The 19,975-nt window shown below is 37.7% G+C and overlaps 1 protein-coding gene across 1 annotated transcript; it reads right to left on the bottom strand.

Annotated features, from left to right (window-relative positions):
* Window positions 1–231: 231 nt before the first annotated feature.
* Window positions 232–783, bottom strand: LOC131658282 (uncharacterized). The gene is made up of 2 exons (XM_058927594.1): window positions 623–783; window positions 232–538 (listed from the first exon to the last, which is right to left on the bottom strand). Exons 1-2 carry the CDS (start codon window positions 781–783, stop codon window positions 232–234), a joined length of 468 nt encoding a protein of 155 aa, XP_058783577.1.
* Window positions 784–19,975: the final 19,192 nt, after the last annotated feature.

Here is a 19,975-nt window from a genome sequence, read left to right as displayed (position 1 = left end):
AAACTCATAACGCACGCGCACAAGTTCCAAAGAAACTAACAAAAGCGTTAAAAACTAAGTACATTTAAATAAAGGCGGGCAAACAGCCCGAAACTGTGCCCAACTACGGCCATCTAGACCGAGCTGGTAAATTGTACATACAAAATCAAAATGGGGGGCATACCCCCCATAACAACAGTACAAAATAAAGGAGTGCAGGCCAAACATTCAAAACACATAAAAAGAAAATCTTCAAACACCTTCCTCGACTTGGACCTCCTCAGCTTCCTGCGTCACGGGCTCCTCCTCGAAGGCCGGAGAAACTATTTGGTCGCCCTCCACACGATGGTAAGGCCCAGTACCTTCGATCACCAATTCCACCCCCGGATTCTTCAATTTGAGCTGGGCCACAGTGGAGTGATAGGTATCCTCGGCAGTTGCCACACAGTCGCTCCCCAAGACTCTGATATATTGAATCAAGTCTGCCCGGGTTAAAAGAGCCTTCTCCTCTTTCGACTCATCCTCAGCAGGGGCTTGAGAGTGGCGAAGAGAGGCCTCCCTAACCGAAGAAGACAACCTTGTTCCATACAAAGTTCTCGAGAGCAAGGTGTATTGACCTTGCACGTCCACCAGAGCAGCCTACTGTTCGTTCAGCCGAGCCTTCACAGCGTCTAGTTCCTCGTCCTGTTCTTTCAGCAGCTGGTCCTTCTCCTCCAAGGCAGAGGCCTTCATCTTGACTTGCTCCTGAAGCAACCTCGCTGCTTCCGCTGACAAAGGCGCCGAGCGAGCATAGAGAGTGGCCATTTCCAAAAGCCGAACCATGGCCAAAGCGTCCTGCATAAGGAACCTTTGACGAACAGAAGGATCCAAACCCTCAATATGCAGAGATTCAGCACGTGGAATAGTCAAGGAGGGTCCACCTTCGAAGAATATGGGCTGAAGAAAACACGAAGGGAGGGTGAAGATGTCAGCAGCCTCCTCCTAAGTAAGGTCCACGGCTTCGGTTCTCTGGCGCTTGCGGCGGAACAAGGCGTCCGGATCGGGCTGTGGGCGAAGGGGAGAAGGAAGCACCGTAACTGGCCTCAAAGACTCGTCCTGATCAGAGTTCCTCAGGGGGGAACCAGTAGCAGTAGCAGCACCAGAGGAGGAGGCACCCGAGCCTCCTACCAGGGATATTTGCGCAACAACCAGTCTGGGACCAGCGCTCTTCTTAACAACCCCTTTTAACTTGCTGGCCTGCCTAAGCATCCGGTCATGACGGGCACGATCCATTGACTCTGCAAAAGAAAAAGAAAAACGTGAGAAAATTACCCCTCATAAAACCACAAAGAAAGAAAGCTATTAAAACAGCAAAGCCAAAATAAAAGACGGGACGAAAAAGAAGGAACAGATACCCAAATAGGCAAACGCCCCCTCATCAGTTCCCTCAATTAGAAGCTCCTTAATATTAATCACCCCGGATCCCTGATCGGCTCCCCGTCCTCGCCAAGGATGGGTATCCCTGAGCGATCCTTTTTGGCGACTACAGGAAGACCCTGCACGAACCGCTGGAGGGTAGCATAATCCCCTCGAGCGTCATCGTCCAAATCCGAAAGCCTGGTGATATATTGATCGGTCCCATACCTGAAGTGGTCCTGCGACCAGAAGAACCTAAACTTATACTGACGGGAAGTAACAGGCTCCCCAATGTCGTTGAGCACCGGACGACCATGAACATCCAAAGTCGGCACGCGATCAAAGACACTTTCCCGAGCTTCCCGAGAATGAGGACGAATGAGTAAGAAGCGAGGTTTATAACCCTTCAAAGAGTCAGAATAGGACTTGAAAATTTTCTTGGACTGCTTTAAAGACAGCCATCCATAACGGCCATCTTTCACCGTACGCTGAACACAGAATATATAAAAGAATAGAGGGATCGTTGCCCCTATCTTTAAATGCGTACAGATCAACTCAAAGGCCCGGATAAAAGCAATTGAGTTGGGGTGAAGCTGCCCAGGAGCCACCTCCAAATGGTTGAGTACCGCCACTTGAAACTCAGTGAAAGGGGCACGAAAACCCATATCCCGAAACACCACCTCATACATAGGAATTAGATCCGGGGTGTACACATCACAAATTCGGTCATCTTCGGCCGGAATCAGAACCGACCACCCTTCTCCCACCTCGGTAAAGATATCAGAGTCATCCTCCACAAAATAACTCTCTATGTACAGTGCTTCCTGATGCACCCAGGCCAGCTGAGGCGCCTCTTGCCGGGCTGGAGGGGTAGAAGACGACGAGGCCGACGCCGTCGGACGAGTTTCGTTGGTCATTTTTCACCTGAAATACAGGGGAAAATAGTGAATTCGACAATTAAATCAAATCCACCCTTCCACCATCGTCCAGAGTGAAAGGGCACGACAACGGCCCAGAGACCAAATGAACTGCGTCCTTACCCCCTCCATAACCACAAATTTCGAGCTAGACGAAGTTCGCGTCCGAGAAAAGGGAAAAAACACAGGACATCTAACTACGACACACAAACACGAAGAAAAACACCAAAAAGCATAATCAAACGATTATCAACGATACAAAAAGCTAGAATCTAAAGATAAATTCAACAAAACGCAATCGTGGACGACGGAGAAAACCTCCTATCTCCGCCATACGCCACCACATTCACCATCTATTTTCATCAAAGTCTTCCTAAAAACCTACCCTAACCACATACAATCAGTTCTAAACAACGATCGAAGCATAAAAATACAGAAAGTAAGGATCAAAGGTTAACTTACAGGTACGGTTTGATGAAAAGTTGAAGAATCTGTAGCAAACACCACTACAAGAAAGAAAGGCCGGCGGAGGGAGAACGAAGTGACTGAATTTGAAAAGTTTGGAAAAATGAGGGGTTCTTCTATTTATAGGCTACCTAAGGCCCCACACGCACCGCACATGCCATACTGTACAGACGAATGGCTATCATTAACCCTATAGCCTAGGTAATTAATTAGTCATCATTTCGCATTAAATGCGACACTCCCGCTTACCAACTTTTCTGAAACGACACGCTTCCCTACTCCCGGCCTGATCGTTCTTCTCCCTGGAAAGGAACGACCTACCTCCCTCAGATATCTTAGGCTCGGACCCCATAAAGACCCCCGGATCAACTCACTACTACGGGAAAAGGGCTTTTAAAGGGTTTTTTGGGGCTACTAAAGCGCTTTAAAGCGCTGCCAAAGCCAGCGCTGCCGTAGGTAACAACAGCGCTTTTGAAAGCGCTCTGTTAGCCCCCATATAAGAGCGCTTTTTCCAGGAAAGCGCTCTGGTAGCCCCCCCCTATAAGAGCGCTTTTTCCAGAAAAAGCGCTCTGGTAGCCCCCCCTATCAGAGCGCTTTTTCGAGAAAAAGGGCTCTGGTAGCCCCCCTATAAGAGCGCTTTTCCAAAAGCGCTTTCGTAGGTTGCGTTTTTTTTTATGTTTTTTTTTAATCTTAGGCAGCGCTTTTAGTAATAAAGCGCTTTAGTAGGTGGCCCTTTAAGAGCGTTTTTTAAAAGCGCTGTCGTTGCTAAATGAGGTATTTTAAAGTGCAACCTGTAATTTAACCCTCCCAGTTCGACCTGTAATATTTTCGACCTGTAATATATTTTCAACCTGTAATATATTTTCGACGATATATTTTCAACCATAGGTAGGACAATATATATATACTAATATAATACCATTATAATATCCAAAATTATATATATACATCATTATAGTTCCTGTCAAACAAACTAAATCATGTAAAGTATGATATATATATATATATATATACAGAAAGTTTCACATGTAACTAACTCATGTCAAACAAACTAAATCAGTAACAAACCAATATTTTCATATGTAACTAACTCATTTCAAATATTGGGAACAGTATGAACAAAGTTAGTAACCACCCTAGAGTACTATAATATTATACTTCAAAAGTTTGATTGTTTTCCGGCCTGGTCCTGCAAAGTATGAACAGAACAACACGGTCAATTAAAGGCTCAACAACAACAAAAACAAACATGAAACTAACTATCAGTTTCAAATTAATCCACCAAAGTACTACATAACAAAATAATGTAGTCATGAAACTGTTCACACAATAATGTATTCATACCTACATGAATAGTTGATGAATATAAAATTGACACAATTCCTCTTTGATTTCTTCCAACTTAAGTCTCGTGTAAGAAGCAACATAGAAGTCATCAAAGTACTACATAACAAAAACATAATATGAATGATTTAGTTAAATGTAATAAATTATAAGAAATTATCTAATTAAGTTATAAATCCATACCGTGATTGGAATCTCTAATTGATTCGTTTGAAGGATTTCTTTCATAAACCTCAAAACATAGTATCCGCAATCTGAACTGTTTCGCTGTATCGGACACTACATAGAAAAACAAATAAGATTTTATAGTTGTCTTGTTTTATCAAGTAGCATAAATATTATAAGCAAAATTGTGAAAATTAATGTACCTCCACTTTGATCCAAGTAATGTTGTTTGATTTAGTCCGGGATACCTGTGCGTCTCTTTGACTTCGGAACACTTGTATTGACCTAACAAAAATATAAAAGCATATGTTTAGATCAATCTCACAAATAATTAAACATATAAATATACACGAATATTTAGAACGATCTCACTTACGTATCAACCATTGACTTCATAGCCGGATAATTGGTCCACTCACCATCTACCGAATTCAGAAAATATACCACTTCTCTTATAGGGTTGATAGCAAGCAACAACCAGTGTGCTCTATAAATTAAAACAATAGTTTATATGAAAATTTTGCTACGCAAAAGAAACAAAGATTAGATGAACCAAGAATGAGAAACTAACCCTACTGGTCGGGTATTATACGCCCAAAGAATCAGACTTTCTGTATTGCCGGTGGACAGGAATCTATCGACTAAGCGCTGTCTAACTGATTCCGGTTCCATAGCAATTGTCATTCCGCTGTAATGGGCGGAAGACACGAAACAGAATCTGTTTGACAATGCAGTCCCGCGCAACACTTTGTCATACAACAACCTTAAATAAAAACATAATAAACATTAGATTATTTTCATTGAAATGTGTAAATAAATTGTTCGACTAATTAAATAATATATCTGATGAGTGAATATTACCGAATGTATGAGTGCATATTACCGACGCCTAGTTGTTCATGCGTAAAAATCTCTTCCAAGTCATCTAGTGCAATATTTGACATGAATTCAATACCGAAGATACCTTCATCCATATTGATTTCACGGAAAGCACCACCCTTCAAATCAGACATATCAACAAGTGTTCTGAGCGTCGTCCGATATCGAGGCACAAAAGCACCACCTTTTTTTGCCGCTGGCTTCGGAGGACCCTTGGGTGGTACGCTACGAACTTGCTGCGTCACTTGTTGTGACCCCCGAGTAGATGCCTAAAAATCATATAAGTTAGGTAAAATATAAAATCATGCAGTTTTAGATTCAGATTATATATTAACACTTTAAATGTACCTCTTATAGTGATGCAACAGACTCCTCCTTCTGTAAAATCCCTTTACCCTTAATTGCGGGTTTTGTAGGAGCAGTCTAAAATTAAAATGTAAAAAATAATTAACGTAACGGTGCAGAATTGACATTCGAAAACTAAATGATTCATAATGGTTTTCAATATACCTCATCACCAATGATAATGAGCTCCGAGGGCCATGCAACAAATGACCCTATTGCATCTCGCATCAATGTTATCTCTGAGACCATGTCAGGTACCAGTAGCACCGCAACATGATCTAATACAACATCAACTGATACTTTCAGGTGTCCATCCGGGAGCGTTCTATGGTGAAGTAAATCTCCCAAAGTGTTGTGCATTTTTCCCTTGCCAACTAGGCGATAATTCGGTGACGATAAGTATAGTTGGCAAGATGAAATGCCCTAAACCAATAGTAAATATAGAGTCATTATCATTAATAAAATAGAACAATTTGTAAGGAAAAAAATTTATAATTACCTCGGGAAATTTTCTTTGACAGTTGATACTAGCTTTATCACTAGTTTCTTTCACCGATGAAGTATTGCACTTTTCTTTCATATACATATCTTTATCTCTTTGCAATTCAGAGACTTGTGCTTGTAATTCCTGCAATTTTTGCAACACTTCTTCATTGGTAGGATTTCTTCTCCTAGAATGCTTGTAAAAAGAGGTTGGAGTCACACCATGACCTTTACCCCTCACCCGACCAGGATACTCAGGAGCATCTAGTGCTCTACTAAGTACGCTCCTATCATCCTGGTCCTCACCGGCGGATACCGATTGCGACATGGTCTCCTGTAATTCATTTACATTTCAATAATTATTAGTGGAGATAAAAAATCAATTATATATTAAAAAACATTTGATTTAATTAAAGACACGGTGTTATACTTACACATTCAGCATAAACTCTTTGAACATCGGGATCGACAGCTTGATTCTTGCCCACACGAGCTTCCTTCCACAACACATGTACTGGAAGTGAGGTTTCCTCACTTTTCGACTCCTCTAACTATGCATTGACACAAATGATAAAATCATCAAATAAAACACATTTAGACAATTAATTAAAACACATTTCTATTTACTTACAATTTTTTCCTCTAAGCGTGTATATCCCAAACGCCCTTTTTTGTATGGATACGCAGGTTTTGATGCTCTCGCACTATTTGTGGCACTCCTTTTCCGAAAAGCTTCATCTCTTTGATTTACAAACTCAACCCAATCTTCTTCATCAATGAAGATCTCATACTTTTTTGGACGTCTCGGGGCCTCTTCAAGAAAGTTTCCTTCTTTATCCTTAAGATAGGTGTTTGTTAAAAAAGCTTTCCACCCTCTATATCTTTTTCCGGCCAAACCAAGAATGTAGCATTTACGCTCATCTGGTATGTTAAAAGACCTCTGCAAACAAACATACGCATAGAGTGTGTTAGTATAAGTAATTTAAACAAATTATCGTCAAGATATTAACAACAACCATATATGATACCTTAAGCTCGTCCCAAATCATATTTTTTTATCGTCCAACTCTTTGCTTTTCAGATTCCATTTAGCTACGGAGACTGGAATATGCAAATGAACAAGTGTACCAATATATCTTGTCAACTTTGCAGAATTAGGACCAATTGGTTGGTTATCAGAATTCCATTCCAAATTATATATTAATCCTTGGTCTCTATATCGAACGATTCCCTTCATAATGGTGATGCCTCGTGCAACTTCTTTTGATGATGTATCAGGTGGAGGATTTGTATCCGGAGCATCTCTATCTTGTGAGTTTTCTTAATTACTAGCCATTGAACCTGTATCAAACAAACTAAAGCACATTAGTACACTATTAATAAGTTAACAAATTATACAAGTCAAATGGAAGTCAAACCATGTATGTACAAGTAAATCTGGATCGAAATCGGTGAAATCAGAATAAGTGTCAAAAATAGAAAATTGGCGGTATTGAACGAAATTTACATGGCTATGGTAAAACGACCTCACGGACTAAAAAATGAAGTCGGTTTTCCGAAAATCAGACCCTAAGCCCGACTTTTGATTACGGGCAGAAGCAAAACCGATAAAAAAACAGTCCCGAAATGTAAAGATAAGTGCATGAGCAGCTCCGAAATCGTCAAAATAGTATAGTTACATGTAAAGAAGTCGACAAACGGAAACATGGTTCAAAATTTATGTACAAAACGAAAATATGCACCAAAATTGAATAAGTATTGTAACAATCGGAGTACAAATTGAAAAAAACTATACAAATTGAATATATAACAATCAGTACAAATTGAATAAAGCACATTAGTCGGAATATGTATACTATTACCTTTTTCACTAACGTCTCTTTCTTTTCTTGGTAGGATTGTGTTCTACGCGTCTCTTAACAACGCGGACGGTTGGATTGATCCAAATACCCTCATTATGATCATTTCTAGTACAAGATTCATTCTCATTTTGATCGTTTCTTGTACAAGATTCAATGCCAACACCAATATCACCTTGATCTCCAATGTTTTCATCAACTATTTTGTTAGATAAAAGCACTATAGACCATTTCGTACTTGTCGGATCATTGACATAGAACACTTGTTTAGCTTGAGAGGCTAGAATGAAAGGCTCATCTTTGTACCCCACCCTATTGAGATCCACTTGCAAAAATCCCGACTTATCCATTTGTATGCCATTATTATTTTCAACCCACTTGCAACCAAATACAGGAATCTGAAACTTCGCGTAATCAAACACCAAAATGCGCTCGATAACCCCAAAATTTGACAAATTTGCAAATTTCGGATTTAAGTCATTCGCACTTGATATGTGCATTGCTTCAGCTACCAAGGTAACACCATTATTTTGCATAGTACTTTTATCATCATGTTCTTTGGTATAAAATGTGTATCCATTAATTGCGTATGCGCTATAAGAAAACACAATTATACTTGGACCATATGCTAAACATCTCAACCTTTCTGTTACTGAAGCAGGATCTGAACGATACTTTGAATAAATATGTTCCCTAAACCACGGAATGAAACTTCGATTGTGCTCTCTTACTATCCAATTCTCATTTCTATTCGGATTTAAATCTCGGAGAACAACCTTGTGCATTTCAACATACGGCTCAACCTCAATCTCATTGTGCAGAACTTACAAGTGCGCTTGATCCCGCTCGACCATTGATACTGTCACAACTTTATTTCCAATTAGCCTTTTTCCTTCTATTTTTTTAACAATATGAGATTTGGGGAGTCCAATTGATTGAACATTTGACAATAAATCAGTACAAAACTCAACCGTTTCTTCAACAATGTATCGTTCGGAAATACACCCCTCTGGTCGACTTCTGTTTTCATGTACTTTAATATTTTCATATAACGTTCAGCAGGGTACATCCATCTCATATAAGCTGGTCCGCACAATTGTGTCTCTTTCACAAGATGAACGACTAGATGAACCATTGTGTCAAAAAACGAGGGAGGAAAATACATTTCAAGATCACATAAAGTAACAACTATCTCTTTTTGCAATGTTGGTAAGATCGCAGGATCGATCACCTTACTGCAAATTGACCTGAAGAAAAAACACAGTTTAGTTATTGCGCTTCTTACTTTTTCTGGCAGAATAGAACGTATACCTATTGGTAAAAAATGTTCCATTATAACATGGCAATCATGCGTCTTCAAACTCTTTAACTTGAGGTCTTTCATGGACACAAGTCTTCTAATATCTGAAGAGTAGCCTTCTGGAACTTTAACTTCACTGAGGAACTTACACAATGTTTTCTTCTCCTTTCTAGATAGAGTGTAAACAGCAGGTGGCAGATATGTTCGTCTTCCTTTCGTCACGGGTCCCAATTCAGTTCTCATTCCCATGTTTACCATGTCCTTCCTTATGTTAAGGCCATCCTTAGACTTTCCTTGTTTATTGAGTAACGTACCTATAACGTTGTCAAATACATTTTTTTCAATATGCATAACATCGAGGAAATGTCTTACGTACAACGACTTCCAATATGGAAGTTCAAAAAAAATTGACTTCTTCTTCCACCCACCCTTGACAAGTGAATGTGCAAAAGGCTTGCCAAACTGAGTGCTCACATCTTTCACCTTTTCAAAAATTTGATCACCTGTCAAAAAAGGCGGGGTTGTACGTTGTTCGGCCTTTCCATTGAATGCTTTTCTCCACCCACGGAAGTGATGATTAGAATTTAAGAATCTACGATGGCCGAGAAAGACATTCTTCTGACAAAGATCCAATCGTGTCGTATCGATTTCATCTTCACAAACAGGACACGCTTTTTGACCTTTATTGCTGTACCCGGATAGATTTCAGTATGCTGGAAAATCATTAATTGTTCCAAACAACATCGCCCTCAATTTGAAACTTTCTTTCCTATACCCATCGTAAACCTCAACACCGTTCTCCCACAAAAACTTTAAATCTTCGATTAAGGATGCCAAGTATACGTCTATGTCATTCCCTTGTTGTTTAGGCCCAGAAATTAGCATAGATAACATCATGTACTTACGCTTCATACATAGCCACAGAGGTAGGTTAAAAATCATAAGAATCACAGGCCATGTGCTATGCGAGATACTTTGAATACCATGCGGGTTCATTCCATCAGTAGACAATGACAAGCAAAGGTTTGTTGCTTCTTTTCCAAATTCAGGATATTCACTATTAACTTTCATCCACTATGGTGAGTCTGCTGGATGTCGCAACTTTCCATCAATAATTCTTTCATCTGCATGCCAAGTCAAGTGTCTTGAATCGGTTTCACTACGATACATGCGTCTAAATCTCGGAATTATAGGAAAATACCACAAGACTTTGGCCGGAGACAACTTTTTCTTATATTGAGGGGCACCGCATTTAGGACACTCATTCAACGCTGCATACTCGTTTCAAAACAAAACGCAAATATTTGGACATGCATGTATCTTATCATAGCTCATGCCAATAGAGGACAACATCTTTTTGGCTTCATACGTTCGATTGGGAAGAACATTATCCTCTGGTAGCATATCTTTCATAAGGGCTAATAACTCTGTGAAACTTTTATCCGACCATCCATTGTCCGCCTTTAAGTTGTACAACTTTAACACCGCATACAATCTTGTGAATTTTGAACAACCATCATACAACGGTTTCTCTGCATCGCTTACCAACCTCTCGAACATTTTGGGACAATCCTCAAGATCTTCTTCAAGCGCTTCTGCAATCTCTTTGACTCGATCACAATCATACGTGTCAGTGCAATCGTCGTTTGAAGCATACTTCGTATTACACCTCGAATCAACATTCCCATTACTTTTCTCACCATGCAAACTCCAAACTGTATAACTTCTATCAATTCCAAACCGTAGTAAATGCGATGCCAACTGATTCCCGTCAACCTTATCCCCATAACAGCAACCCATGCAAGGACACGCCATTCGAATCAGGTCTTTGGAGTGTGCAACCGCAAACTTAACAAATTCCCATATCCCTTTCTCGTACTCTTTCGACAATCGGTTTGAATTCATCCATGTCTTATCCATGTCTTAATTAAGCTAAACAAAAACGATGAAACTTTCACTCTTCACAAGTAACCCCTATAGCGAATTCAATTCATAAAGTTAGTAAGTTCATCACTTAACGATTAACGAAATTGACATCAAGAATATTCCACATGTCGGAATAATGAGTATTACTTAATATAATCTAAAAATCAACTATTAGTATTCAATCCCCTTCTACTTTTTAAGGTATTCATGGTCATTTTGGAAAATTTAAATTTTGGGATCGCCCGCTATGCATCACTATCCCCCACTTTTGGGATCAGACGCTATGCATAACTATTCGGGAATGATTACTATAATTAAAACTCTAGATACATGCCAATATGAAATATATTTAAACCGGTAAATTCTCACACGTGTGGAAACATACCTTTTGACGAGGTCCTACACGCCGAAAATGTATCCCTCTTGGACTATCTTGTTAGCAATAATCTGTCAAATGAAGAGGAACTAATTAAAGTGCGACTAATTAAAGTGGAGAAGTAAGCAACTAATTAAAGTGCAAACGATCCATCATAGCCGTTCATTCAAATCACAACTAATTACTTTGACGAAAGAGATTCAGAAACTATAGCAAAAGAATAACTAATTACCTTTAGAGAAACTATAGCAAACGAATAACTAATTACCTTTAGAGAAATTCAGAAACTCCTGGAACCACACACCGTAAGCTAATCTGATGTCTCCAGTGATGTTCTTTTAAAAAATCTTTAATATCCCCTGAAAAATAAAATTTAGAACAATTAGCCTTATATACATCCTGCGAATATGTATAATTGATTACGAGCCTCTTTTATACAATGAATCCAAATGGGACAGCACTACGGGAACAAAATGAATGACATAAAATGGCTAAGAAAATGATCTGAAACCAAACTAATCATCACCCAGATGTTATAGCAAATCTAGATACATAGTACCGCAAGGTAAATCAAAGTTTAACACCTACTTAGAAACTGGGGCAGCAAATACGCATGTCAAAACATCGTCGTGAAAATGACCACAAATCATAGTCGAGTCATACAAATGGAGAAATCAAGGTGGAGCAATTATATCTCATGAGAAAACAACAATTTAGCATGTATTTTCATAACAGGGCAGCATTAATGTCTAACGAGAAAGCACACAAAAAGTTGTCGCAAAAGCGAGCAAATACGATACCATCACACTAGCATTAAAGGCTTTAGGTGTTAAAACAATGTCAATGGTCAACATAAATATGATCAAGATAAAAGCTTCATGAACATATTAATATGACAGTAGAGAAGTCAAGTATGCATTAAGTTGAAATTAAGTCACATTGTACGAGCAAAACAAAATACGGGACAACATCGAATTTACACATGGAATGCTCGAAAGGTCGAGCCAAAATCGCACGAACATGCTACTGTACTCACCAATTATCAACACAACCACATATAAAATGGGCATCAACTAAATCGTGATTTACATTCCGAAAATGTGGAAATAACAGAAACATTCATACAATTACACAATTACGAGTAAGTTTTGAATAATTATTCCATGCTTGTATTCACCTTAACTTGTCAGTAGGCATTGTACTTAGAAATGAACATTCAAAATCAGATGTACAAATTTAGTGTGTACATTTGTGTTATACCCCAAAATTTTCCCACATCTTTTTTCAAGAAAACTCCAATCTGAAAATTAAGAGTCTCATATAATTATGGATTATTCCAACAAATATCCTGACATATGAAACACTTAGTTTTTAGAATTTTTCTTATACAGTAATTTGGCTTGCAGTTGAATTTATTCTTACGCAAACGCCAAATACTGTTTATTATTTCACACATGCTATTTATTTATTTACAGATAAATAGTACTGACACAATTGGTACAGAGTTAAATCTTTTTGCAGGCGCAGAATCAGGAAACTCAGACTGTACTGGTAACAAGTAGATTATTATTATCTTTTGTTTCCCACTAATTTTGTACTATATTCCATTATTTTCAAAAATCTTTTCAAATCTCTTTTTCAAAAATCAAATCTCTCTTTTTCCAACACTATCTCCACTTTCTTTCAAATCTTACTTCCACTCAAATTTTCCCTTTGTACGGAATCACATCATTCCCCAACGTCTCTATCCTCCTTTCCATTCTATAAATACCTCCCATTTTCTTCCATAAAATCTCACATCAAATTCTAACTCATCTTTCAAATTCCTACCTCATATCTATTTTCTCTTCTTCCCTGGCAAGAATGGCAAAGTGGATAGAGACACTGTTTCTTACAGTCATCACCATTGCTACGGTGATCATGACTTTCTTCTGCCAACATAGTCCTGAAGAGTGTGGACCTGCAATGGTTGCACTCCCAATCATCTACATGTTATTGTTCATAGCATGGGTCATTAACCGTCATTCCTGAAATTTGCCGTATTTCTTATTTCTTAAATGTACCGTTTATTCGCCGTACTGTTCAATATAGTATGTAATATTTGTACTGTCAGTATTAAATGTTGTACTATTTGTCATAATATTGCTTAATTACTAAGATAATATTTTGTGTGTTTTCTGCCAGTCAAATATTCCTATTTCTGTGCATTAAATGATTTTCAGGGTTATTTTCGGTAATTTTGCCCGCATACCGTAAATATTAGTTATTTATTATGTCTGTGTTTTTCTAACAAGTCATGTAAATAAACTTTCATTTTTCACATAAAACAAAAACTACAAAAAAGAAAATTAACTTTGACTGTTGATTTTTCACTCTAACTGCTACGTCAATACCTGGACAGTCAGTTGACAGCCAAACTGCTGGCAGTACAATTCTCAGTGTTTTGTACCATCAATCAAATCAATCTTTCACAATTCAAATTCCAAGATCTTTTGTGCTAGAAGTCTTCTGAATATCACGCGATTAGCAGAAACTCAACACTGCACAAAAATCAGGTACGCTTAACTGTCTCCTACATAAACAATCCCTAATCAGGGTTTTTCTTGTTTTTATAGGAGCAACAAGTTTTTGAGAGCTCAAATGGATTTCATACACATCCATATATCTCAAAGTACCATCATACAAATTTTCAAACTTCAATTCACTCAGACGCACCGTCAGCAGCTCAAACAGTCAACAGACGACCCGTTTGACCAAAAAAGTCAACAGACAGTCAAAAATGAAATTTTTTGTCAAAGTCCATATTTTGTCAAAGGATTCATCATTTGATCATTGGATGATCATAATTCATCAAGGAAAGATCAAAAATCAACAAAACCCTAAGATTCAAAATTAGGGTTTTTGCCTGAAAAGTCAACTCAACTTTGACTGATCATAACTCTCTCATCCTTCATCCAAAAAATTCAAACCAAATCTCATCTTTAAGGAAATTCAATTATCTTTCAAATGCCATTGATCCCATGGTCATTGGATTCACCATTTGAAAAATATGATCAAAGACATTACAGGTCATTTTCAAAGTCAACAAAAAGACACTTTTTTCAAAAGGACACACAAGGAGCATCAAAAATAATTTTGACATAAGACCAAAGACATTGGTTAGAGGACTCTTTGAGGTTTCCAAAAAGTGCAAGATCTCCTTCATATGACAAAAATTGAAGGATTTACACCTTGTTGAAGTTGGCTAAATTTTGGGAAAATACATGAAATCAACATTGCTCAAAAATGTATTTTTTCCAAATGGGGCCAAGTTTTCAGCATTCAAACATCATTTCCATGATGATATGGGCCTCCCACGACCAAGACTAAGCCCACACCTTTTTTATCCATTTTTTGCTTGATTTTATCTTATTTTAAGATTAAAATTAAAAGAAAAATGGATGGATAAATGGTAGCTTAACTTCCAAGCATGACTCACCCAAGGAATCTCTACCTTTCTGCAGAGAATTGAAGAGCAAGGCAGGTGCATTGAAGGCAAGGGGACTTGGTCAAGAATTCAAAGCTTTTTTAATATTAAAAATGCAAGATTTCAACAAAGGCAACTAGTTGCATATTAGCTTCAATTCTAAGCACTCAATGCTTATAAATAAGCTATCATAGTTCAGTAACGAAGGGGGGGGGGGCAAGTTCAGAAGCAAAGCTTAGCTCATACACACTTGTAATCACTTGAAAAGTTTCAAAGAAAATTCAAATTCGAATTTGTAATTTCAGTCCATTTCAATACAAACTAAGCATTCAGACACCTTCCTTGAACATCACTGAAACTATCCCAATCAGTTACAAGCCTTGAAGCTCACTGAATCGAGCTATACAGGTCCAAATTTGTTCAAACTAAAATCAATTCGTATCTGGTTATTCACACATGCTTAACAAGATGTAGACATACTATTAAGTTTGGTTTGAGGTGTAGATCATTTCTGGAAACTTAATTGAAGTTTGAACACGTATAAACGAAACTACCATTTTAGGGTTCATAGCTTCAAAATTAGGGCTTTCCAAATTAGGCAAAATTAGAGGTTCTAAATAGTACCATTAGATTCGTATGGACAAAACGAGTTGAATGGTACCATCGCGCCAAATTTATGTGCTTGTTTACCCCTATTCGTTATTTTGCAGAATTAGGGCTCACTTACTATAGCGCTTTTTTACAAAAGCGCTGTTAAAGGCCTTGTCTGAAGGTTGAAGACGAAGACGTGTCTTCCTCCTATTGGTTCAGCAGCGCGCGTACTTTTTTAAACTTTCCACTAATCCAGTGTTTTGCAGGTGTAACGTATACCACGTGCCTCAATTTCTGGACCACCTGATCTTGCTTAACAGCTCATCCAACGCTTCAGAACGCGCGTGCACATCATACTCCCTCAATCAAACCACACAGGATCAGTATCCTTTTATTTTCTATTTTATTTTCTATTTTATTTTAATTTCTTTGTTAAATTAATTAAAAATAGTTTTAAAAATCCAAAAAATACACAAAAAATATTTTTAGACTTCTAAAATAATATATTATTTTCTGAAATAAAAATATTTTATTTTTCTTTAAAATTTCAATATTTTGCATAATTAATTAGTATATATTTATATATTTGCTTTTTAATTATTCTAACCAATCAAAAAATCATAAAAAAATTTGTTCTTTATATAAAATATTGTTTATATATTATAAACTAATTTTGTACATATTTTGAATAATTTTCTTTTTAAGTTTTAATTATTTGTATAATTATTTACATAATTATGTTTTAATTAACTTAAATCAATTCCAAAAATTCCAAAAAAAATTAGTTTTGTTTAAAATTAATTAACAAATATTTTGTACATATTTTAAACTTAATTTCTAGGTTTAAATCTATTTTCATCTTTTTCTTCATTTTAATTTAATTAATCATGCATTAATTATAATTAAAATCAATCATAAAAATCCAAAAACAGGCCTTTTATTTTCCTTGCAATTTAAATTCCTAGATAAATGTATAGGATGTCAAATTCATGTAAATAGGCTAGTTTACATTTCCTGCACAATCGATGTAATAGCGTAGATTTACTTTCCGCACTTTACATTTCCGCATTTTAATTTCCAGCAAATATAAACTGCGTGTATGTCAAAGATAAAATTGAACCGTTAGATCACTAACTTCAAAGATAAATATCTGAATACAAACACAATCACACTTGCACCTCTTAAGGTAATTCCTTCTCATTCTTTTCAAAATCAAAGTCAAAATTCTACTATTTTGAGTACAAAGTCGAACCTTGCGTTTATATCCGGTGAAAGGATAGATTTTTAAAGGAAATAGGATAAAGACCTTACAACTCAGGGTAGACCTCCTAGTTTGCTTGCTCAAATCAAAACAAACAAAATTCTCATACACTGTTGTTTTTCAAAACAAAACTTTCCAAAAAGACAATACTTTGTATACATCCAAACACGGATTATTACAAAGTTAACGTTCTTTTCAAAACATCTTTCGAAAGATAAACAAGCATTTTGTATACATCCACACACGGATCATTACAAAATTCAATTTACAAAAGTATTTGAAACCACATATGAGCATTCTAAAGCAATTGAAAAGTCATCGAAAAACAAGTGAGCTAAGCAAACTTAAGAGCCCATGGATAACCATGGATACAAAGGGTGCTAACACCTTCCCTTTGTATAACCTACCCCCTTACCCAGAATTTCTTAAAGGTCTTTTTTCTGTTTCTTTTATAAACCTTTCCTTAATTGGATAAAATAAAAGGTCGGTGGCGACTCTGTGAATTTTCAAAATGCGAAAGCATTAAGCGATAAAAAGAGTCAGTTCACGTATCTCTACAGAACAGAGGTATGGCCCGGGATTAAAAATCGGAGGTCCACAGAACTGGCGACTCTGTTGGGGACATACTTTCAAAAAAAACAAAATGTTTTCAAAAGGGGTTACCTTAAGAGAATAGGTCGATGTTTTCAATTGTTTGACTTGATTTCTCTATTTTTCAAAGGCTTGCTTGGGTATTTTGCTTGTGAAAGATTCTAACCCGAATCTCGAGATACCTTAAGTATATGACAATAGACCAAGGAAACTGTACGGCATGTACCGATACGGTTGATCTGGTAGTCATCGTTAGTGCGATACTTTGGTTTATACTGATGTCCCTTGAAAACGATCAAGGAGTATATTAGGCTTCCGAAGTGTCATTAAACACTAATTTGTCTTAGAACCTTTTTAGTTGAACTTGACTTGTGGCCTATTAAGTGGCTAGCTTTGAAATTGATCGAAGTTAGTTATCCTCGAGGAATATTTTGATCGGCCGATCGAGCGCCGTATTGAGATGTTACTTCCAAGGATCATAGAACCCAAATGCTATTCTAGGACAGGTTTTAACCAACTCAACTTCAGTGGGGAGGGTATCACCTATCAGCTCCATGCAAGCCTTTAAACCTAAGGCTATTGTTTGATTTGTTTTTGTGTGCCACATGTTTGCATCATAAGCATATCATTTTTTGCACCAAACACTTCAAGGATCAAAGAGTTTACCTTTGTTTTTGCAGGTAATGGCTCCCGCCACCAAAGATTACATCCAAATCAACATCTCAACGGTACCATCTGAACTAAAAGACTTAGTGTCAGAATTCCCCAGGAATGTTCAATTCACTGAAAAGCATGGTCACCTACTCCATTTGGTTACCTCAAAATTTGAAGAAGACATGATACAGGTCCTGTTCCAGTTCTTTGACCCTGAACATCATTGCTTTACCTTTCCTGATTACCAGTTGGTACCCACTTTGGAAGAGTTCTCTGAACTAATTGGATTGCCCGTTCGAAATCAATTACCTTTCACTGGTTTAGAAAGGATTCCAAAATCTGAAGTCATTGCTGCTGCTTTACATCTGCGAAAATCAGAAATCGAGTCCAATTGGGAAACAAAGAGTGGAGTTAAGGGTTTGCTTGCCAAGTTCTTGTTGGAAAAGGCTCGACTACTGCTAGAAAACAAAAGTTATCCAGCTTTTGAGGAAGTTATGGCACTTTTAATCTATGGTTTGGTTTTATTCCCTAATCCCGACCAGTTCATAAGTGTACACATCATCAACCTTTTCCTAATCCGTAACCCGGTACCAACATTGTTGGGAGACATTCTACATTCTCTACACACTCGTACCATGAAGAAACGAGGAACTCTCATGTGCTGTATACCACTACTGGCTAGGTGGTTTACATTTCATCTTCCCCGATCAGTATTGAGAAATGAACAAAGAATGCAATGGTCTCGCAGGATTATGTCTTTGTCTCATTCAGATATCCGGTGGAACAACTTCTTTCAAAAAGACATTACTATCATTGATCATTGTGGAGAGTACCCTAATGTGCCACTCCTTGGCATCAAAGGAGGCATCACTTACAATCCCTCTTTAGCTCTACGCCAATTCGGATATGCAAGGAGCAACGGTCCTCATGACATGATTATCCGTGGCATTGTGTTTGATTACGAGAATGATTCTCATAGACACCGACGAAGGTTCATACACGCATGGGGCAGTGTCTATAGAATAGAAAGCAAAACTCTGGGGCAATGGAATTCTATTCCTATGGAACCCTACCTCAGATGGGTCCGCACTCACGCTCAGAAACTCCTTATGCCATATCCTGCTGTTCTACCTGTGACTATTGAACCAGAGGTCGAAGGATATGAACCTCAAGTTATTCTACACCCGGACATGCCAACCGACCTAGAAGAGTTGCAAAAATCTTGGGTTCAACTCAAAGAGGAAAGAGACACCTTCAAATCATACTGTCAAGACTATGAGAGAAGGATATTGGAGCTCACCGGACAACTTCAAGAAGAACAGCAGATCAACACATTCCTGGGGGCAAAGAGAAAGCGTCCACGGGAGACCTGAAGGATCATTTATTTTATTTCTGTCTTGTAAGCCCAAATGAGGCAAAGAAAAAAAGAAGCAAAAAAGAAAGAAATGAATTGATTAACTAACGTTTGTTTCTTCTTTAACAAATCTAAACTCTAAGATCCTTGAAACATTGCACACACATTTCACTTCATGCATTGCATATACATTTCATACATTGCATTCATATACATTGCATATACATTTCATACATTGCATACACATGGCATCCAGTCATACACATTTCATAATAGGTTCTCATGACGGATTTCTCATCTCCTCGCTGTTTATTTCAGTCAGAAGAGATGGAATCCGAGGCAAGTATCAAGAATCTCGAAGCACAGAATGCCCAAGTGCAAGTGGCAATTCTGGAAATGGCAAAGGGGCAGCAAGAACTGAAAGCCCTGATAATCAAGAAGAAAAAGAAGCCCAAAGGATCTGTAGGTGTGAGTCACCTGAGAAGAAAGATTAAAATTCCAGTCAAAAAGTTCAAAAAGCCACCGATCCCTGAAATAGTCGGTGATGATGAACAAGAAGACAATCAAAGCAACCAGGGTTCTGCTAAACCCTCTCTCTCTTCAAATGAAGAAAATGATCATTCTG

Source organism: Vicia villosa, linkage group LG3 (genome assembly GCF_029867415.1).
Source record: "Vicia villosa cultivar HV-30 ecotype Madison, WI linkage group LG3, Vvil1.0, whole genome shotgun sequence".
In the NCBI taxonomy this organism is placed as follows: domain Eukaryota; kingdom Viridiplantae; phylum Streptophyta; class Magnoliopsida; order Fabales; family Fabaceae; genus Vicia; species Vicia villosa.
The sequence above is the reverse complement of the archived record's forward strand: the minus strand, read 5'-3'. Positions and strand labels throughout refer to the sequence as shown.